This window comes from Pelodiscus sinensis, chromosome 12 (assembly GCF_052426305.1).
Source record: "Pelodiscus sinensis isolate ZL-2025 chromosome 12, ASM5242630v1, whole genome shotgun sequence".
Lineage (NCBI taxonomy): Eukaryota > Metazoa > Chordata > Testudines > Trionychidae > Pelodiscus > Pelodiscus sinensis.
Window position 1 is genome coordinate 305,207 of NC_143063.1, and position 23,280 is coordinate 328,486.

The following is a 23,280-nucleotide window of genomic DNA, read 5'->3' on the forward strand; positions in this document are numbered from 1 at the left end:
AAGAACCAGCTCCACACTGGACTAGGCCCAGACCGAAACTCAGATAATTCAGTAAGCCAAATGGGGGGGAAGGGAAGGGGGGGCGCACTACTTCTTCCCTCCTCCCCAGCAAACAAAGGCAGGAGGTACAAAGAGATCTTAACTTACCCCATACCAGAAGAGGCACGTTGGAGGGATGCCCAGTAATAACTTGTACCCTGCATGACCCAGCTAAACCCCAAGATAGAAGGCCCATCTTCAATCTCTATATTCCATTCCACCCAGAATGATTAGGACAGTCTTCAGGTTAATGATTCCTTCATTTTTGGCTGCTTTTTCACACCCTCCATGAACAGTTTCCAAATTGGTGAGGGACTTAGGGTGCCTCTCTGTCCCTCGAGACACCCTGGGGATTGGGAGTTTCAGACATGCTGAGCCCCCTCCCGGTTAACGTTGATGGGAGATTCAGGCACTCAGCACCTTGGAAGAGACAGACACAGAGGAGCTGAAGCTGGAAATGCACCAAATGGAAGCATTCAAACCCTTGGCTGCTCTAGTGCTCAACCTTTTCTTTTAAATCCAAGATATCCCAGTTTTATTATTTGAGTAAACTGCTGTAAGAAGTTTTGTTTAGTGTTAACTTTAGAACACTGCTTCCTAAAAACAAGTTCACTTGTGAGCTTAGGCGGACTGGGTTTGTAATCTGCTAAACAGAGAAGTTTCACTCAAGGGTTTAGACTTATTCAGAAAAACATGGATACACTCTAGCTGTATTTTTATTGCATCAGAGAGAACAGGCTGCATAAAGGCCTAAACGGTTACAGTACACGATGGCAGATGGTTTTGCCTACAAGGGTGAAGATCAGACTTGGAAGCACACAGAAGTTTACAACCATAGCACAGAAATGTCAATCCTTGACCAGATGCACGAGAGAGAAAGTAGCAAAGGCTTTGGGGCAGGTAGCATCAGTAACTCCCAGGAGGACATGTACATCACCACTGCAATTAAAGTGCAATCAACTTCTCTTTACTTGAGACAGGTTAGAATCCTCCTTTATGCCTTTTTCTCCTGGGCATAGAGGTAGCTGCTTAGGATTGACCAGGATATTCTCAGATGTTCACTGAAAGAAACTACAGAAGTGACAGCTACATAGCAACAGAAAGCCCATAGGGACTAAATTAGGAAAATCCCCATGTACAGTTTAGAGCAATGGAGCCACTTAGTCTCGGAGCAAGTGGGAAGCAAACCCCCCCCCCCCCCCCCAAAAAAACCCCCCAGAGATGAGGGATCAGAGCTGGCAACAGCAACTTGTATGTATCTACCTCATGTATGTTCACATTCATGCCTCTGCTTTCAGCAACTGAACTCCATGCCACCTTACAGCACAGAAACACTTTATTGTTGGTTACAACAGATCAGCAGGCCTTAATGCAAACTATTTCCATTCAAAGTGTTCCAATTAGTTTAAGAAGTAGATTGGAGTTTTAGCTAAGTAACTCCTACTCATATCAATGGGAAGCCATGGGCTTTAAACATCACTCAAGACATTTAAATGCAAGGCTGAAAATGTACCCTGAAACTGGGTTTGGGGGACAGAACTATGTCAACACAGCTCACTCGCTGTAAAATGACACACACTGTGGAAGATATAAAGGGGAAGGGGCTCATACAAGTCAGCTTCAGCTGATCAATACTGCAAAGCCAGAATTGATCAGTATGGGTTCAAGTTGCATACAAGAGGTTCTATTTAGGGTCCACTTCCACTCTAAGGAGTGACTATGGAAGAACAGACATCAGGGGATTTCCTTAATTATCGATCAGTTGCCAAGAAACAGCTCTTGGTTTACAAGGAGAGAGTTTTTTTTTTTTTTAAATGAGCACCCCTTCACACTGGGATCTTTCCCTCCTACAAATGATCATTAATGCTGATAGTTCTAGTTAAGTATACTCTCTTGGCACAACCCCCTTGGAAGTTATGCATATCTAACAAAATTTCAAACCCAGGGCCAATTAGGTCTGTGGACGCATAAGGAAATCAAACCAGCACACTCTCGGCTCTCGAGAGAAAGCAGAAATTTAACATATCTAACAGCTCAAGTTGGTCGTCATGTATACACTACAACCAAGTTAGGCAAAAAGGGGGCCACTTCTCAGAGTAGTATCTTAGAGCAGGAAGAAGTACTTTGCTTTCCAAGGGAGAAAGAGAGAAAATTAAGCAAGCCATGTTTCCCAACAAGATTGAAGTGAAGAATGACATCCCCAGGAGGCACTTATCTGACTTACAGGCCCTAACACAGCAACACTTGTTTCTCTAACAGAAGTGAGATTCATGATTAGGAAGGCCAGAAATTGCACAGGCTTTGATATCAGGAATTCCCTAAAGCTTTTCAGTTTTATTTGTTCACAATCAAATTCAGACCCTCTGTAGCCTTTCTGCAATTGGTCACTGAAAAGTGCTCCCTCCCTGCTTTTATGGCTGTAAAAGGTGGTAGAAACATGAAAGGAGAGAACACCTGGTACTATCTGTAGCACTCTAAAGAGGGAGCAATTTTAAAATAAATTAGTGATCCAAGCTGACAGGCAAAGGGTTAATTATTTGGGATTTCAAGCAAGTTTTAAAAATCATTAGAGCAAAAGCTGTGCGCCACATTCACTCCTGGAATCCACCAATCTGGAGGAGCACAGAAACCTTCAATTATGTACAAACGTTTCATCTTAAGAGGCCTTCTGCAAATGATTGGATTAAAGCAAGTGAAGAATCTGTACTAGACAGTAGGGCTGTACATGAATGTAGTGATGCTTTACTTGATCTTTGGGGTGGAAGCTAGGGCCTTGATCCTGTTTTAGTTCAGTTACTGTTTCTAAATGAGCTATATTATGAAGCCTTCTCCCCTCCCAAGTAAGGGATGGGCACAGACTTCGCTCAGCATTCTATCATTCTAGATGCAGGAGTTCTGCCAAGATGTTTAAAGCCTGAAGGGTGTCTGTATAGGGAAGAGGGTGGGTAACAAAGTTATTTCTGAAGAAAGCAGCAGGAACCAGTGACATCCCTGTCAGAAGGCAGGTGGCTTTGGCTAGGATATGCTGATGCTTCTAGCTGGGCTGGTACACGAGATACATTACATGACAGTCAAGTGCTGTGGTTGACAGTAAACATTCTGCTTGCCCCAATGCCCAAATGCAATCTCCCGTTCATCCTCTTGCGTCAAAGTTCAAAGACCGTTGAAGGAAAGGCCATCTGCTCCACTGTGTTTACTTGCTGACTTGATGTATTGCACCAGCTAGATAATTCACATTACCAGATGTGACCCCTGCCATGGAGATCCGGCCATCTTTTGTCATGTATATGGAGAATTCCTTGGTTAGTTGCTCCACCTAAGGTGGGGGGAAAAAATATAAAGTACTTAGTTCTAGAGAGTCCATACATCATCCTAACTGACGGACAGCTTTGGCAGCTTGCCAGGGCCTCAAGTCACAGCCAGTTTGCCTAAAATAGTGTAGACTATGGACAGGGGTGATGTGCAGGGGGAGGGGTGCCATTAGGGGTCATTGCCTCTCCACAGATGCTGTGGATGGGAGGGGGAAAAGCAAGGGGCCATCCTACACTCACTTACTGGCAGGGAAAGCAGAGCAGGGCAGGTATACTGCTTTGCTCTCCTAGCCACACCACTTCAGGGGAGGGATCATCCCTGCACTACCCAGTCGGAAGCAGAGTCACAGGGCAGCTGGGGGAGCAAAAAAGCAGGGCCACCTTGCTCTGTTTCTGCTTCCAGTGAGTGCAGGTGGGGTACAGAACCCTGCTGCCAGCAGCATCCTAGCTAGTCCCTCGAGCTGCCTTGGTTGGGGAAGAGGCAGGGTGGAGGTTCCCAGCCCTTCTCTGGGCTTCAGGGGGGTGTGGGGGGGGTGAGGTCACATGGCCAGTGGCCCCCCAGATTCCCCTTGACCTCTGACCATGGGAGACTGCATCCCATCATGAAATACTCTTCCTGATGCTAGCAGTAAATAGGTAGAAATGAGGGATATTTAATTTAGGTAAATGTGTAATGCTGAAATTTTACAGCTGCGTGTAACCATGAAGATTAACCAATGGCTTCAGGCACACACACACACCCTTAGTAGAGATTCAGCACTACATGCTGGGAAGTACAGTTTATATGAAAGAAGGTAGCATTCCCAGGTCACAGCACAGATCTCTAGGTTGCACTTGGCTTGCAGACTGCTCTTTGACCAGCCCTACAACTCACACTAATGCCAAAGTGCACAAAAATGGTCAGCCAAGAGGGAGATGTAGTAATTAAAATCTAAACTAATTGAAGGTTCTCATGTGAGCACTAAAACATTAAACTGAAAATAGCCACTTCTGGGAGGAGGCAGGCAAGACAGTCCTCTTCATGAGTAACTGGCATGTTAGTAAGCTATGGTTTAGCCCATTCAAGACTTCCATATGCCAAAGAAAATGGCAAACCTTGTTAAAAATAAACAAAGATCAAGGCACAGCAAGGACTTTGGGAGACATTAGTAGGTGAACAGTGCCTGAAAGACTTCGGCGGATCAATCAGGTCAAGAGAAGCTAGTTTCTCAGAGCATATCTACACTTAAAATTCTGCACTGGTGCAGGTGTGCTGCTTTAAAGACACTATGCTGATGGGGGGGGGCGCACTGGGAGAGCTCACCAATCAACATGGTTAATCCACCTCCCTGAGATGCAGTAGCTATGTCAGAAGGTGTCAAGTATCAGCGGGGTAGCCGTGTTAGTCTGGTTCTGCAAAAACGACAAGGAATCCTGTAGCACCTTAAAGACCAACAGATATATTGGAGCATAAGCTTTCGTGGGCAAAGACCCACTTTGTCAGATGCATCTGACGAAGTGGGTCTTTGCCCATGAAAGCTTATGCTCCAATGCATCTGTTGGTCTATAAGGTGCTACAGGACTCCTTGTCGCTATGTCAGAAGGAGCTCTCCTGCCAACAAAGTCCTATCCAGATGGGACAGGAAAGGGAAAGGAAGCAGGCTTGTACCACTAGAGCTCTGAGTGGATACAAAATCTGTGTCGCATCTGATCCACAAATATGTTCCACAGATATCCAGAGTTGCAGGGCTCTACATGTAACTGTTGCTCAGCAGTGTGGGATTTTTCACACTGAGTGATACAGTTATACTGATATACGTCTGTACTGCAGACTGGGGATGCAAGCAACTAGTCAACTATCCAATAAGCATAAGCTTATCGGATAGTTGACTAATCCCTTGACTAGTCACTTCCCCCTGCTTGCTGCCTCTGACAGAGGCAGCAGGAGGGGCAGGGGGAAGCAAGAGCTGGTGCTGCGGGGAGCCAGCTTAAAAGCCAGTCCCCACCTCAGCACCATCTCTGCAGGTGGAAGGGAAGGCAAGGAGGTAGTGGGGACCAGACGCAATCCAAGAATGAGCTGATTCCTTGCTTGTGCCTAGTCCTAGGAAACGTGTGCCTTTGCTTTTTAAATGGTCCCCTGCATTGCGCACCAGACTGTTAAGAGCCAGTCTCAGGAGCTAACCCTGCCGCAGCTCCCTTGCTTATCGACTAGTCGATGGAAATTCTGTCCATTAGTTGATTCAACTAAATTTAACATCCCTATTGTAAACAAGATCTGAGTCCAAGATACTTGCTCACACCCCCTTTGCAGCAGGGTTGTAAATATTTTCCGAATTTCTAACAGGAAGCCAAACCTTTGACTTAAGGTCTGGTAGACAGCTTAATGGAAGACAGTTTGTAGACTATTTAAATTATCAATCCTCTAGTATTCTGGATCACATGTCTCTATAAAGCAGGCATAAACAGATGTATTCATCTCCTCCATGGGCACTTGTATACCAGTAGGATTGAGTTTCATTTTTAATCATCACTGCAATTGGTTTTTAGATAGTCGCAACAGACAACACAGCCCTGCTCTGAGAACATGGCAAGAGGGAGCTTCCAAGTCCCTTCCCAGCCAGACATTTCGAGGATTCTATGATTTTTCTCAGACATCTGTGAAATCTCGAGTTACTGGAAAATGTGACCTGTCATGGTACCTTTATAATAGTCTAGCCTGAAGGGATAGAAGATTGCTGCAAAAGGGACATCCATGTGCTTCCTGCTCCTCTTAGTACAGGAGAACTGTTTTTACAGGTAGATTCGGAAGAATCACACAAACCTGCTCCGGTTTCAGCCCTGTGTAACAGAACATTCCAATTTGGTCGGTGATGTGTTGCCAGTTGTGGGACGAGCCTTCTTTCTTGAGGTTGGCCACCAGTTGTTTGCGCATGCCAATGATCCTATCCGCCATCCCTTTCACCTCTTCCAGCCTGCAGGAGCAGCAACAGAAAGGAAATGCACAGACACCAGATTCAGACAAAGGTAAGTGCAGTCTACTACCCAAGAACACACCTCTAAAGCTTCCCTCTTCATAGGTCACATTGGGCATCAACCTGACAGAGAAGTGAAGTTATACACTGCTGTTTTAAACAGGTTGCACATATATTCAATTGAGAGTGCTACAGGCAAAAGGTCGCTTTGGTGGCTTCAGCAAGAGGCAAAGCAAGACTAGGGCTTTAGTTCAGCACTACTTCAGGAGCTACCTCTCTCCTGTAATCAGGAGACGGAAGTTCTTCCATTACCCTGATTATGTGCAGTGGTTGTGATGTGGACTTCAGTTCTGAGCGGACCAGGTTGAGATCCATCATACTCACAATTTCCCATTGTAGAGGGTTGATTGTTAAGCACACTCAAGCCATAGGCTTTAAATATGAAGGGGCTCATCATGAACAGAAATGTTTGACGCCATTCAGGCCAACATTCAACTCCCTAGATCTTACTGTGGGGAAAGAGGGTGGGGAAGTCTTTTCCAGTTATCGGAATTCCATTTATTCAAGAATCCTATTTATTCAAATCAACAGTGTCATGTCCATGCAGCCCTATGTCAATTAAATTGCCCATGGATTTAACAAATATTAAGAAGGCAGGAACCCTGATTTGAAAGGATTTCCAGATAAATGGAAGCATAGGTATATGGCCAGCTACTTCCCCAGGTCGAAGAAGCAGTGAATCTAGTCTCCAAGGCTGGAAGAGGGGGGGAATAAAAGGAAGGAATGCAGGTAGGGAGCGAGAGTAGATATAGCCTCAGGGGGTCTGGAATCTCCTTGGTGCGCTGTAGTGCTTCCTGGCTATGACAGACATCCAGCTATGCCCCTCACTATTTGTACTACACCTGTGGAGCCTGGGGCTGTTGCTTAGGCACTAAAAAGGCTCCAGTCTCCTGTAGCTGCTCTCATTTTCCTTCCCCCCTCCATCTCTGGGAGGAACTAAATGCAATTCTACTGTATTTGGAAGATGACAATCACTACTCCCCAAAAATCGACCCATCCCGCATATGGGCTATGTCTGTTCCAGTTATAAGCACCATGCTAAAGAAATGTCTGCCAAATGGAGACAGCTATCAAAATTCCCAGTGGGGTGAGGGCTAGAGGACACAGCCTTCCCCTTTTGTTCTGCCAAGTCAGCTGCCTCCAAGGACCATGAACTCTAGCAACAGATCAATAGGATTAGAAAAACACTGCAGTTACATCAGAAGGTTACTTTCCTCAGCTGTACTCAGAGGGGAGCAGAGCTTAAAACAAACACCATTTCATTTCCTCATAGAAGAGGTGTTAAAAAACGAGAGGAAGCTGTATTTAAAGGGGACTCCCATCCTGGAAGAACTGAACTATACATTGGGACCTTCCCTGCAGCAACGTAGCGCAAGTGGCTTTTCTGTCTCTGTGCTTGCTAGCAGCTTGGTGCTAGAGCACCCAGGCACTGTTACTGCACACAGGAGACCCATGCAAAGAAGCACCTTGATCAGCATATTTGAGCTAGGAGCCCTGAAGTGTAGTGTTCAGTCTAAGTTATATTTCTCTTTGATGACCATCACTGAGCAGGCATGGTGGGAAGACTGTGCCCTGTTTAAAAGCTTCCTTCTAAGATAAAGCCTTTTGTATTTCCCCCTTCTTTGGCTGAAGATGCCCCATTGTGGCTGACAGGACAGGTCCACCTAAGGTTCATTCCTTTGTGCTCCATCTACAATAGAGAACCTTATTTAGTCTGACTTATTCAGTAGTTTGACCGGCATCATTCTTACACAGCACCTTTGCTTCTAGCATGCTTAGGATGGGAAACAGGCTTCTGTAGGAGAGTTGCCTTACCATTCCTTCCGCAGGTCAGGAGCGGTCAGGATGGTGGCAGCTATGCGAGCTCCATTGATTGGTGGGTTTGAATACATAGGGCGGATCAGGATCTTCAGCTGGGATTCCACTCTCTTGGCTTCATCTGCATCCTTGCAGATCACGGAGAAGGCACCCACACGCTCCCCTGAAACACAATCCAGGTCAGATCACACCCATTTACCTCAACACGCAATGTATGTTGCAGACCTCCAGCATTCGGATTACACTTCCCTTGGGACACCACAGGAGTCCCCATTTGCAGAGGGAACATCATAGGTAGAGTAACATGAGCTTCCCCAGTACCCCAGACCTGTCCAGATATCCCTTCTGTGAGAGTGCCTCTAGGAGACAAAAGGACATGGATCTGATGGACAGAAACCAGAAGGAAGGGATTTTTGGTCACCAATACTTCAGCTGACTTTCACATCAGCAACCTGGAAGTGAAAGACTCATAGCTCATCATTAATCCTCTGAGCCATCTTCCTCTCCCAATACTTACCATAGAGACCCATGTTCTTGGCATAGGACTGAGACAGAACAACATTAATGCCTTGCTCAATAAAATGCCGCACAGCCCAGGAATCCCGGTTTATGTCCCCACTGGCAAAGCCCTGGTACGCCATGTCAAAGAATGCAAAGAGATTCCTTTTCTGCAAGGGAAAATAAAGATGCAATCACTCACCCTTCTAACTGTTGTACATCCAGGGTCACCCACAAGCCATAAGAATTGAGTCATCAGCATTAATAGATATTTATGCAGGGCCTCCCCCATGGGTTACTGCATCAGTGGTGGGCTCCTGGCTACTAAAAGGCAGCATGAAGTGGCACGCAGAGTCACACACTATGTAGCTGTGTTCCAGGTGTGTAAACACTAATCTTTTAACACAATATCTTGAGAACTGTGTATTGAATGTGAAATTCATTATGTTAACCCAGCCCAGAGTATGCAACAGCTTGTTAGGTTGGCTAGCATCCTACTAACATCCTCATCACTTCCTCTATCCAATGGCCAAGATCCCACAAACATTTAGCTGGATTCATTTTTTGGTCTTCCGAGTCCCTCTTACAACCCTGCCCACTTACATGACAAACATATCAACACCTTACTGCTTTAACACAACTTGACAATAAGTCAGCATCTCTGGGTTCCCTTTTCCAATTCAGGAACCAATCACTTAGTAGCAGAACAGTGACACCCTAAGCAAATCTTTATTGAAATATCCTGCAAAAAGTATTTGGCCCTGGTTTACTAGGAACAATTTCTAGTGCCACCAAGCCACAGACATGTATCAAAGGCTTTAATATAAAACATTTAGGGTGGAAAGAAGCATAGAAAGACATTCGTCCTTGGCAGATGGCATCTGACATCTGGGATCTCCAGCTCTCAGCAACAAAAGTTTTGCCACCTAATTTCAACCCCAAGGCAACACTTGAGTTTCAGCCTTCATTCTGCTAACCAATGAGTTGGATAAGATAACCTTCAGAAATAGGAAAATCTTCAACAGCTAGAGTGACTGCCATTTAAGTCATTCGACTGAGAATAACTGTCAGAGTTGAACTCTGCTGTCTGTATTCATACTAATTTCTGCATGTCGTAGTGATTGTTAGATTCTATGGCTTTATACTCCTTTTAAGTTTACAGGATGCAGTAAAACTAAGGGCTAAGCTGGATCTGATCCCTTCCTAGTCATCAGCAGAAAGCCCCGCACAGCACTGGCACACAAAAGCCTCTATGCACCCCAGCTAAACTCTGCAGGTGGAGAGTGTGGATGGCAAGTAATTCCAGCCTGTTCCTGTCCCAAACCTGCAGGCTTCACAGCAACCCTCTGGGCAGAAGCTTAGCACCCTCTTCACCCACCCCTCCAGCCATCCTGGGTCACGCCCAGAGAACACAGGGTTGGTCAGCCCCCAAGCAACATCCTCTACTGAGCTACCCCTCCTTCTGACAGCGAAAGCTCCTGTAGGTGGGTTTCCTCAGCTTTTAGTGCTTAACCACTTCCTGCTCATGCTGTAACTGGAGGCAGCTGAGTTGTTGGTGACCAGCCTGGAAGTATTAGCTGCTTTTTGACATTGTTTGGACAGGAAGGAATAAACAGCCTCCAGTCATGGCAGTGGATGGGTGGAACAAAAAGAGAGGAGTCCTGCAAACCAAGGGCCAAGTCATTCCTTCCCTCCTTCCCCTCCTGGAAGCAGCTCCTATCCCTTCCCTCCCACACAGTGCTGAAAGGATGCTGCTGGTCATGTTCTGGTGTGAACCCTGGCAGAGATTAGGTGGGGACAGGATGCAGATATTCACCACCCCAGCAATATATTTCCTAAGGTAGACAAAACACCAGTTGGGGCCAAGCCCCACTCAGAGCAGAGAGCACCAGGGAAAATCAAGTAGGCAGTAGGGCAACCCCTGCCCCTTGCTGCTTCTGTATCAGAGGCAGTGGGGGAGGAGAGGACAGGAGCCAGTACCCATGGAGAGTTGGCTTTTAAGCCAGCTCCCCACACATGCCAGTTTCCATGAGCCACCTTTCCCTGTGCCCCCACCCTTGCCTCCCACAGTGCTTGCAATCCAGTGCTTGAGAGAGACAGCTTAAAAGGTGGTTCCCCATGGAGCACCAGATTCCACAGAGCCACCTGCTCCCCGCCCCCATGCTACCTCTGTATCAGAAGCAGCAGTGTGGGAGGGAAAGGAGGGGGCCCAGGCTGGATGCCAGAGCAGCCTCTGTCTGCAGGAAGCTCAGGCCCCCATGGAAAGGGACTGCTGCCCCTGTATCGGAGGCAGCAGCACAGGGTAGCAGGTGGGAGCTGGCAGCATAGGGAGCCAATTTTTAAGCCAGCTCCCTTTGTGGACCAGCTCCACCTGCCACCCTACACTGCTGTCTCCAATACAGAGACAGCAGTGTGGGATAGCAGGGGGCCTTCCCAAGAATGGGAGTGGGACTGCACTGGTAGCTGGTGCCACACCCGGGGAGCATTTTAATAACTGTGTAACCACTATATTTTAAAAGCTTCAGAGAGAGAGAGTTAATCATGTAAGCTGCAACAATTTACACAATATTTAACATCCCTGGTAGGCAGGTCAACTTCCCTGTGAAGGAGAAGGCATACAAGAATGTGTGTCACCTTTCCTGTGTGGAGGGGAATGGGGGCATAGGGTTCACACAGGGACACACCACTAATGCCTTAAAAATATGATAAAAAGAAATACTGCATAGTTGGATTCTTCATATTAACAGGGGCTGTCAACGTGATAATTTGAATTTTGTACTGCATAGCTCTGATTACTGCTGAATTCGCTCGAATGCAAGTAATTTTACCGTATGTTCTGTATAAGGAAATATGGTCATCCTAACATATTGCAATATTGTAATTTCCTGTGGGATCAAAATTCTAAATTTTGCCAATCTTTCCTTAAAATCATGATTGGTGTGGGAAAAGTGAATAAGGAAAAGTTATTTACTTATTCCCATAATATAAAAAGTAGGGGTCACTAAATGAAATTAATAGGCAGCAGGTTTAAAAACAAACAAGTTTTTCTTCACTCAGAGCACAGCCAACCTGTGGAACTCCTTGCCAGAGGATGTGGTGAAGTCTAGAACTTTTAACAGGGTTCAAAGAAGAGCTAGATAGATTCATGGAGGTTAGGTCCATCAATGGCTATTAGCCAGGATAGTTAGGAATGGTGTCCCTAGCCCAGGGTCTTTGATTCGGCCCACGAGGCCATTTCAGACCCCGCCCCTCAGCACAGAGGTTAGCAACCTACAGCAAGCCGATTTTCAGCAGCACACACGAAGGAGCTCAGTCCTGCCCCTCTTCCTCCATGCAGCCACTGGAAAGCACTCCCTCCTCCCTGCAGCAGGCTAGGCAAGGGGGCACAAAGCCAGATAAGGTCCTCCCTCATGTCCAGACCCTTCTCCAAACCCCTCACTTCCCTCCCCCCTGCCCCAAGACCAGGCATCCCCAGCTTGCTCTGACAACTTCCCTTGTTCCTGCACCCTCTCCTGACCACATACTGCACCCTCCCTTGCTCCTGCTCCATCCACCTGGCCAGACACCCTACTCCCAGCTTGCTTCTGCACTCCACCTCCCTCCCAGATCCTGCACCCCATCCCTATCTTACTTGCTGGCATCCCTGTCTCGCGCACTGTACCCCCTCATTTTTGTCCCTCCCCCAAAGCCTAAGGAGGCCCATAAAAATCCACTAACTCCAGAAAAGTAAATCTGGTCTATGGGATGCCCTGAGCCTCAGTCCCCCTTCTGCTCTTCCCCTCACCTCACTCTGTGAGGCTTGGGCACCAGAGGAGTGAAGCATCTCAGTTGGGGCCACAAGTGAATGTTGGGGGTTCTTGCTGGAGTTTTTTTAAACTTCACTTGCATGGTCCCCAACTGATTTTTCTGTGGATCAGTGACCCCGACGCAAAAGCAGTTCCCTGTCCCTGCCATTAAGAAAGAAAAGATTGATAGTTTGTGTTGGACATATTTAAATTTAAAATGAAGTTTGATAAATTTCTCATGTTAGTTTAACACACTTAATCTGTTTCCATAATCTAAATTAAACCATTCTCACTAACTGCAGCTGGTTCAGAAAATAAGGTGTCCATAACCAGCCTGCCCTCCCCTCGGCACACAGATCCGTGAATAAGCTAAGTCTCAGTACACCAATTCTAAAAAGTTGCCGACCCCTGCGTTAAAAAGTAAGATCTGCATCTTTATTTATGAAGCTGCTGTAAGTAGGACTATCATTGACTTTAAAAAATATCACCAGCACCCAGACCCATACATAGAGGCAAATAAGTCAAATATCTTGATTAGAGCTACAGGAGGTGGCGGCCAGGTTGAGGAGCACCCGAATCCATGAGCAATTCCTGGACCGTATTCATGAGGAGACAGCCGAGGTAGCTGTCCCAGAACAGAGGAGTGTGGACACACCACTGGGGGAGGAGACAACAGCTCAGGGTGGACACTAGCAGCTGGTTACCTCTGGCACCACCACTGCTCCGAACCCTCCCGCCATGGTACTAGGAAACCGTTAGGCTCTTCTTTACACAGGAGATGAGGAATCACCCCCTACAGCAGAGGAGGAGAAGCCCAGTATCCTCAAGGCTGGTAGGTTTGCTGCCACCACTGCGAACAGGAGACTCTTCTGAGGGGGATGGAGGTGCCCATCTGTTGCCCTGACATTTCTTCTCGGCAAGCATGCTGTCTGCCGGGGGCTTGTATCAGAGATGTTACGGAGGCATTGTCGAGGATTATCCGCCCTCTGACTACTACTCCATGCTACTCATCCATGTGGGCACAAATGATGCTGCAAGGTGTAACACTGAGAGGATCAAGAGTGACTACAGGGCTCTGGGAGTACGAGTGAAGGATTTTGGAGATCAAAGAATACCACCTGCGCCTTCCTGTCAAAGGTAGGGCCCCAGGCAAAGACAGGTGCATTCTGGAGGTGAACGCCTGGTGTGAAGATTGTGTCGCCAGGAGGGCTTTGGCTTCCTCGACCATGGGATGCTATTCCAGGAAGGACTGCTGGGCAGAGATGGCGTTCACCTTTCGAGGAGGGGGAAGACCCTATTTGGATACAGACTGGCTAACCTAGTGAGGAGGGCTTTAAACTAGGTTCGATGAGGACAGGTGAGCAAAGCCCACGGGTAAGTGGAGAACATGGAGACCTGGAAGATGGGTCGGAAATGGGAGGGAGCATGGGCTATAATGGCAGAGAGAAAGGACGGTCAGGGCAAAACTGGAAGGCAAGGTCAAATCAGTATCTTAGATGCCTATATACAAATGCGAGAAGTATGGGAAACAAGCAGGAAGAACTGGAAGTGCTAATAAATAAGTACAATTATGACACTGTTGGCATCACAAACTTGGTGGGATAATACACACGATTGGAATGTTTGTATAGAAGGGTACAGCTTGCTCAGGAAGGACGGACAGGGAAAAAAGGGAGGAGATGTTGCCTTATATATTAAAAATGAACACACCTGGAGTGAGGTGTAGATGGCCATAGGAGACAGAAGTGTTGAGAGTCTCTGGGTTAGGCTAAAAGGGGGTAAAAACAAGGGTGATGTCATGCTAGGAGTCTACTACAGGCCACCTACCCAGGTGGAAGAAGTGGAAGAGGCTTTTTTTAAACAACTAACAAAATCACCACCAAAACTTGGGCTTTGGATGATGGGGGACTTCAACTATCCAGATATATGTTGGGAAAATAATGCTGTGGGCACAGACTATCCAATAAGTTCTTGGACTGCATTGGAGACAACTTTTTATTTCAGAAGGTTGAAAAAGCTACCAGGGGGAAGCTGTTCTAGATTTGATCCTAACAAATAGGGAGGAACTGGTTGAGAATTTGAAAGTGGAAGGCAGCTTGGGTGAAAGTGATCATGAAATCGTTGAGTTCACGATTCTAAGGAATGGCAGAAATAGGAACAGCAAAATAGAGACAATGGATTTCAGGAAGGCAGATTTTGGTAAGCTCAGAAAGCTGATAGGTAAGGTCCCATGGGAATCAAGACTGAGGGGAAAAACAACTGAGGAGAGTTGGCAGTTTTTCAGAGGGACATTGTTAAGGGCCCAAAAGCAAGCTATTCCGCTGTGTCGGAAAGATAGAAAATATGGCAAAAGACCACCTTGACTTAACCACGAGATCTTGCATGATCTAAAAATAAAAAAAAGGAGTCCTATAAAAATGGAAAGTAGGAAAAATTATAAAGGATGAATATAGGCAAACTGCACAGGAATGCAGGGGCAAGATTAGAGAGGCAAAGGCACAAAATGAGCTCCAACTAGCTACGGGAATAAAGGGAAACAAGATGACTTTTTATAAAATACATTAGAAGCAAGGGGAAGACCAAGAACAGAATAGGCCCACTGGTCAGTGAGGAGGGAGAAACAACAACAGGAAATTTGGAAATAGAGATGCTTAATGACTTCTTTGTTTCGGTCTTAACTGAGAAGTCAAGGAATACCTAACATAGTGAATGCTAGTGGGAAGGGGATAGGTTTAGAAGATAAAATTAAAAAAAAAAAGAACACGTTAAAAATCACCTAGAAAAGTTAAGATGCCTGCAAGTCACCAGGGCCTGATGAAATGCATCCTAGAATACTCAAGGAGCTGATAGAGGTGGTAGCTGAGCCTCTAGCTATCATCTCTGGAAAATCATGGGAGACAGAAGCGATTCCAGAAGACTGGAAAATGGCAAATACAGTGCCCATTTATAAAAAGGGAAATAAGAACAGGAAACTACAGACCAGTTAGTTTAACTTCTGTGCCAGGGAAGATAACGGCGCAAGTAATGAAGGAAATCATCTGTAAACGCTTGGAAGATGGCAAGGAGATAGGGAACAGCCAGCATGGATTTGTAAAGAACAAATCATGTCAAACCAATCTGATAGCTTTCTTTGATAGGATAACGAGTCTTGTGGATAAGGGAGACGCGGTGGATGTGGTATACCTAGACTTTAGTAAAGGCATTTGATACGGTCTCGCATGATATTCTTATCAATAAACTAGGCAAATACTACTTAGATGGAGCTACTATAAGGTGAGTGCATAACTGGCTGGATAACCACACTCACAGTAGTTATTAATGGTTCACAATCCTGCGGGAAAGGTATAACAAGTGGGGTTCCGCAGGGGTCTGTTTTGGGACCGGCTCTGTTCAATATCTTCACCAACCATTTAGATATTGGCATAGAAAGTACACTTATTAAGTTTGCAGATGATACCAAGCTGGGAGGGGTTGCGACTAATCTTGAGGATAGGGTCATAATTCAAAATCATCTGGACAAATTGGAGAAATGGTCTGAGGTAAACAGGATGAAGTTTAATAAAGACAATGCAAATGCACTTAGGAAGGAACAAATCAGTTTCACACATACAGAATGGGAAGCAACTGTCTAGGAAGGAGTATGGCAGAAAGGGATCTAGGGGTTATAGTGGACCACAAGCTGAATAAGAGTCAGCAGTTTGATGCTGTTGCAAAGAAAGCAAACATGATTCTGGGATGCATTAACAGGTGTGTTGTGAGCAAGACACGAGAAGTCATTCTTCCACTCTACTCTGCGCTAGTTAGGCCTCAGTTGGAGGATTGTGTCCAGTTCCGGGCACCACATTTCAAGAAGGATGTGGAGAAATTGGAGGGGGTCCAGAGAAGAGCAACAAGAATGATTAAAGGTCTAGAGAACATGACTTGAGGGAAGGCTGAAGGAGTTAGGTTTGTTTAGTTTAGAAAAGAGAAGATTGAGGGGGGACGTGATAGCGGTTTTCAGGTATCTAAAAGGGTATCATAAGGGGGAGGGAGAAAACGTGTTCATCTTGGCCTCTAGGGATAGAACAAGAAGCAATGGGCTTAAACTGCAGCAAGGGAGGTTTAGGTTAGACATTAGGAAAAAGTTCCTAACTGTCAGGGTAGTCAAACACTGGAATAAATTGCCCAGGGAGGTTGTGGAATCTCCATCTTTGGAGATATTTAAGAGTAGGTTAGATAAATGTCTATCAGAGATGGTCTAGACAGTATTTGGTCCTGCCAAGGGGGCAGGGGACTGGACTCGATGACCTCCCAAGGTCCCTTCCAGTCCTAGTATTCTATGATTCTATATTGGCACTCCACCTCTGAAAGGTTGCTGACCCCTGCCCTCACATGTTGCCTGGGAGCCAGAGATGCACAAGCCTTTTCAACTGCTTCTATTTGAAGGGCTTGGGCTTGCCGGGCAGCTGTGTTGCCTGGCAGCCACCCAGCAGGTGCAAGCCCTTTAAACAGAAGTGATTAAAAGGGCTCTCAACTCTCAGTCCCACTGCTCTGTTGCCTGGGAGCTGCATGGGAGGACTGAGCCCTTTCAACTCCTTCTATTCAAAGGGCTTATGCCTGCTGGGCAGCTGCCAGGCAACAGGTCAGTAGTGGGACCAGGAGCTGCCAGCCATGTTATGTGAATTCTAAGCCTCCATCCCAGACAACTCTGGGGTAAGGTTAGCCCCCAGCAACCCATCCCATCTGATCCAGGTCCCTTCCACTGGCCAGAAGTCAGAGGGCAGGGACACTAAACCAAGCAAATCTCCCGGCAGGGTAGTTTTCAACCCCGCCCCTTCTGCTTGAGGCCACTTCTGAAATTTGTGAAGTTGCCCCGCTAAAAACATTATTGCCCACCGCTGCCCTAGCCTCTGTTTGTCTGGAAATGGGCGACAAGAGTGTGATCACGTGAGGATTACCTTATGTGTTCCCTCCCTCTGGGGCATCTGGTATTGACCACTGTCGGGAGACAGAATAATGGGCTAGATGGACTCGGTCTGACCCAGTGTGGCCGTTCTTATGTTTTCTCAGATTGCAGAGTCAATTAGCTGAGTTAGTTGTAAAAGAAAGGCATTTGAATGAGCCCGTCCGCTACAGAATTCTCTAGCTGGACACTGACCCGGCCCTTAATCCCACCCAGTCTAGCAGCACTAGCAGCCCTTGTGTCCCCCACAAGAAGTTAGCAGTGTTAAATGCTCTTAAATAACCATGTCGCCACTGAACATTTCTGTCATTACACGCACAGAGAAGGGCAGGCGTCTCCTTGGGAGCCAGTGTGAGTGGAGAGCGGTTTTTAAGCCAGCTCCCCATATGTACCAGGAGCCTGTTTTTAACCATGACAGTTAACCAATGAGCCCAGGCTCATCAGTTAACTGTGTACATGGTTACACTTGCACATCCCTATGGGCAATAGAATCAAGTATCTGCAATATTCCCAGAAATGTATTTCTATCCATCACTGGGTTGAGAAGGAAGGTAGTGTTAGCATGACAATGTTTGTTGCTGCAGCTCTTACAACAGAATAATTTACCAGGGTTTTAGGTAACAGATTTCCATAGAATGCCAAGCATTTGACCTGTGAGTTTGAGATAGAAATTCTGCTTCTGAACCAGTCCAATACACTCAGGCTCCCCTCTACTTTAGACAGGTAAGGCTGCATCCAAGTTGACAAGGGACAAATGGGGTAATGGTCAGAGGCCAAAGACTATATAGCAAGACTTTGCTCTAACAAAATCTAGGAACACAGCACCACTTCATAAATTTTAACACCACACGACACATCAGCCCATCCCATAACTCACCTTTACTACAGCACCCAGCTCTTTCCATTGCTCTGGTCGGGGGTCCACGCCAGTGGGGTTGTGAGCGCAGGCATGGAAAAGAATGACACTCTGCTCAGGAATTTTCTAAAAGAGATGTTACAGAGTGACATGAGACTAGCAATGTTTAAAGTGATGTTTCTTCTTCAGCCACCTAAGTACTGCTCTAGAACATATGACGCCATAGGGCAAGCAATGAATTAAAAAGCATACAATCTCATAAATGAGTAAGAAGAGAGCAACAGTAAATCAGTTTGCTCTCAACAGTTTCAGAGTCTTTAGAGCTGTGGCTCTCAATGAGGGATACATCTATCTCTGGGGGTATAGGGCCTTCCAGGGTACATCAACTAATATAGCCATCCAGTGTTACAGCACGCTACATAAAAAGTGCTCATTAAGTCAATACACACTAAAATGTCATACAATGACATTTTTTCTGTGCTCTATACTATACACTGAAATGCAAGTACAATATTTATACTGCAATTTATCATATGATAAAGAGAAAGCAAGTAACTGTGACACCTTTTTGTATGTTTATGTCTGATTGTGAAGCAAGTAGTTTAAGTGAGGTGAAACTTGGGGTACACAAGACAAAACAGGCTTCTAAAAGGGGTACAGGTTGAGAACTGTTGGTTTAAAGCAGGGTTAGTCAACATGTGGCCCGTGGGTGGGATCCTGTGAACATGGCCTCTACTGGGAACACATTCCCCAAGGGCGAGGCATCTCCCAAGCGGGGTGAGCAATTGAAGACGCAAGCGGACGGGCTGGCTGGAACAGATGGGTGTTGGCATTTCTATCCCTCAAAGAGGAGGTGCCGGGAGCGCCGAGGCATTGTGGGAAGTGCTGGTTGCTTAACCTTGTGGTCAGAGCCTGAAAGGTGCTGACTGGCTCACACTGGCCACATTTGGGTCTGGTGCTACAGCTTAATCTTTGTATTCATGCCCATCCTTTTTGAAATAAGCTATTTGCATATATATTTACATGTACATGCAACCACACTTAAGTTGTGGCCCTTGGCATGTGCTGAGAGTGTCATTGTGGCCCACAGGGCTTCCAAAGTTGAGTAACCCTGGTTTAGAGGCCCTATAATTTAGACACAGCAACTACAGAGTGAGGGAGCTGCTCAGTGATCTGAGATTCAGGCTCAGTCAAGAAGCTAAGTACATAGGGCCGCGAGACTACAAACACCACCTTCTCACTCGACAGTCAACTCACAGAAATGTCATCCAAGGCTCCAGCGAAGTCAAAACCACAAGTTTTGGGATCATAATAGCGATAGGCATGCAGCTGCATGCCAGCATCCCTGAAAATGGGGGTGTGATTGCCCCAGGATGGTTTAGGCAGGTACACATCACGGCTGTACTTGAAGAATCGTTGCTACAACAAAAAGAGAACAAGTTCAAATGGTGTATTCCACTACACACTGAGAAAGTCAGTCACACAGCAATAAGGAGTTTAATAAATGCATGAATTTCATCCAGACATGTCCTCCCCTCCCATCATCTTGTCCAGGGACTCACCAAGAAACTGGCTCCAACTCTTAGAGATCCAGTCCCAGAAATGGTCTGCACAGTGACATACTGTAAGAAAAGGGATGCAAATATGTAAGAAGTTGCACACAAAAATTATATTAGAGACCCTAACATCTGTTTTAGTGTACATGAGCCACACAGAAAACCTCTAGTTACAACTCTGGGGATGTACTAGTGTAGTTGATTAAATGAAAAGCAAAAGCTTATCAATTAATGCTATAGACTACACACATCTCCCCCACCCTTGTCAATTTTTTTTAGCAGGCTGGCCAGCAGGCCAGCTTAGTCCTGGCTTGTGCCAAGTCCGGGACCTACCCCTGCTGTGGCTCGGCATTTACAGTGTATTAGGAGCCAGACTGGCAGGCAGCTGAGCTCAGTTCTGACTTGTGCCAGGTCCAGGAGCTCAGATATCTCCCCCCCTCCTCCCCCCACCGCCGCCGCCAGGGACTACTGCCACCCCGTACTATTATCTCTGTATCAGAGGCAGCAGTGTGGGGCGACAAGCAGCAGGTCCATGAAGGGAGCTGGTTTTTAAACTGGCTCCCCTTATGGACCAGCTCTCACCTAGCACCTCATGCTGCTGCTCTGATACAGAGACAGTAGTCTCTGTCGGGTGGTGGTGGGGGGGCAGTTATACAGAGGCAGCAGCGCTGAGTGGCAGGGGGCTCCTTGGGAGTGGAGCTAGAGTGCACTGGCTGCCAGCCTCACCCTCCAACGACTGTAGAACAGTCAAGTAACCGATAAGAATTCATGAGGTTAAATCGACTATTCAGGTAACCAATATTTAACATCCCTATATAGCTCTATTAACTCATCAATACCTAAATCCTATATAAGGCAGCAAGCTAATTCATCAGGCCTGAGAAATTCAAACAATGTCTCATGGATCTTTTACTCAATTTCAAATGGTAATTTACAACGAGATTAAAAAGGAATTAGCTGAACAGCAAGACACGGCTCTACACCAGAAGAAATATTATCTCATCACAGGACTGGGAGCCAAGAATTGCTAAGCTCCATGTCCAGTTCTAACATGGACTTCTTTGTGGCCTTGGAATAGGTTGCTTCCACTCTTAAGTGTTCACAGCAGTTTTCAAATGGCAGCACAGCCAAGCCAATGCCACACTATGCCAGAACACTTGGTTCTATTGCCTGCTGGATGAAAGCGGACAAGTCATTTAGGCTCTATCCTCTCAATTCCCCCCTTCTAACCTGAGAACAATGATATTGACCTCCTTTGTAAAGCACTACCGAGCTGGAGTTACTATCCCTGCCTCTTTAAATACTTTCCAAGAGACAGGTCTGTATGTGGCTCTGGAATCCTTCTGACGACAAATACAAAGCTTACAGAGTTCCCTGTTACAACCACCCTACTTGTTCAATATTTTATTCCAGTCTTCCACCTAGCTCTTTACCCGGCCATTCTTGATAACCTCATTGGTGTCACCCAGTGCCAGCTCAGCTGATGCCTTATTGAACTCCGCCAGTCCTGCAATGGGTAAGTACTCCTTGTCCATCTTCTTAGCAGCTATTTGGGCCTCTGCCTAAAGAAGAAAACACACATGTTCAGTTTCTGAAAACTTTCTGCAGGCTCACCAAGGCTCCAGCAGAGGTGATCTAGACATTAGTTTTTCACTTAGTACTCATTATGATGGTACGATATCATCCAGGAATAAATGGAAATAATCTGGACATCAACAAGTTTAGGCTTGAAGTCAGTGAAGGTTTCTAGCCATCAGACAAGTGAAATTCTGGAACAGTCTGCCAAGATGAGCAGTGGATCCAAAAACCTGTCTTCAAGACTGTTTAATAAGTTTATGGAGAGGGATGGTATAATGAGACTGCCTTCAATTGCAATCTGTGACTGTAACTAGCAAACATCCCCAACAGCAAGTGATGGGACATCGGATAGGGAGGGCACAGAATTACTACAAAGAGTTCTTTCCCAGGTGTTTGCCTAGTGAATCTTCCCCATATGTTCCAGGTCTCGCAGATGGCCATATTTGGGAGCAGGAAGGAATTGTCCGTTGGGTCAAATTGGCAGAAGGCCGGGGGGGGGGGGGGGGGGGGGGGGAAATGGTTCTGAAATGTGGGGCATGAGTCACTTGCAGGTTTAAAAAAAAAAAAAAAAAAAAAAGAGTAAATGGTGGATTATCCATAACTTGAAGCCTTTAAACCAGGGGTGGGCAATAATTTTTGCCCAGGGGCCACTTCAAAAATTTTGGTCTGGGGCTAGGGAAGCCCCTTCTCCCCCCCTTCCCCACTAGGCACCCATGCCCTGGAAGAGGCTTGGCGCACTCCTCCACCCCCAGGCCAATCAGCCCTTCCACCTCTGAAATGTAGCAGGTGCCCTTATTGACTATTGAATAGACAAAGCAAACTGCATCGACTATTTGATTAATCTAAATTTAACATCCTTACTTCAAATCTGGTGCTACAGCATAGACAAGGCTCTGACAAATGATGTTAACCTATCTAAAAGCAAGCTAAACTAAGCAGGTTAAAAAAAATGGTTTTGGCTCCAAGAGCTTTGATTGCACAAAGGCTCCCACTAGCTTTAAAATTCATTTAGCTAAACTGGTTTACATATATAGGTGTGGTTCCCCAGCACAGATTAGCCTCAGGACTTCAGTTAGAAAACTAAATGTTCACACACTACATAGGTCAGATAGCAGCATCAAGAACACTGTACTTAAACCACATTCTCCATAGCACAATTGGCCATCTCCACAGCTTATTAACAATAGACACGGGGAACATCGCAGCATATCCAGAACAGATGGACAGTCATTGCAAAGGCTCAGTTGCCTGCAGGAAGTTTCCATCTCAGAGAAGTAGATTTCAATAAGTTCAACAATATAGTCTGTATCCCTTCTCCGTGTCCAGAATTTCAAACTGGATAAGAGTGAAGCCAGTCAACTCATCACAATCTCTCAGACCCCCCCTTAATCAGATTAGCATCAACTCTCTCACTGAGATGGCATGGTTCAGTGAAGTGTTCTTGCATCAGTTTTGGTTTCTAAAAATAAAGTCTTAGGTATAAAAGATCCAGGCAACATGATCTCCAAGAGCTGTTCTGTTTTTTTGCTTGACAAATTTTTCCCTCCATCCTTTGCACTATCCCCCCAACTATCGTGGCTCTTTGCCTTTAACGGGTTGGCCATCCCTGATCTAGATCATCCCTGACAGAGGTCTAACCTGCTCTTAAATATCTCAAGTGATGAAGATTCCACAACCTCCCCAGGCAATTTATTCCAGTACTTAACCACCCTGACAGGAGCTTTTTCCTAATGTCCAATCTAAACCTCCCTTGCAGCAATTTAAACCCACTGCTTCTTGTCTTATCAGAAGCCAGCGAGAACAATTTTTCCTCCCTCCTCAATACCCTTTTAGATACTTGAAAACTACTATCATGTCCCCTATCAGTCTTCTCTTGTCTAAATTCA

The 23,280-nt window shown here is 46.0% G+C and overlaps 1 protein-coding gene across 1 annotated transcript in view; it reads right to left on the reverse strand.

The window, feature by feature from the left end:
* Positions 1–737: 737 nt before the first annotated feature.
* The window catches only part of GOT2 (glutamic-oxaloacetic transaminase 2), a 33,261-nt gene continuing 10,718 nt past the window's right edge, over positions 738–23,280 (reverse strand). Inside the window, exons 3-10 of the mRNA XM_075940657.2 lie at positions 21,250–21,378; positions 19,823–19,882; positions 19,518–19,679; positions 18,282–18,386; positions 8,697–8,847; positions 8,177–8,342; positions 6,151–6,301; positions 738–3,355 (exon numbers count right to left, since the gene is read on the reverse strand). Of these exons, the coding sequence (XP_075796772.1) occupies positions 3,233–3,355; positions 6,151–6,301; positions 8,177–8,342; positions 8,697–8,847; positions 18,282–18,386; positions 19,518–19,679; positions 19,823–19,882; positions 21,250–21,378 (1,047 nt within the window). The 3' untranslated portion in view covers positions 738–3,232. The remainder of the gene's footprint in view (positions 3,356–6,150; positions 6,302–8,176; positions 8,343–8,696; positions 8,848–18,281; positions 18,387–19,517; positions 19,680–19,822; positions 19,883–21,249; positions 21,379–23,280) is intronic.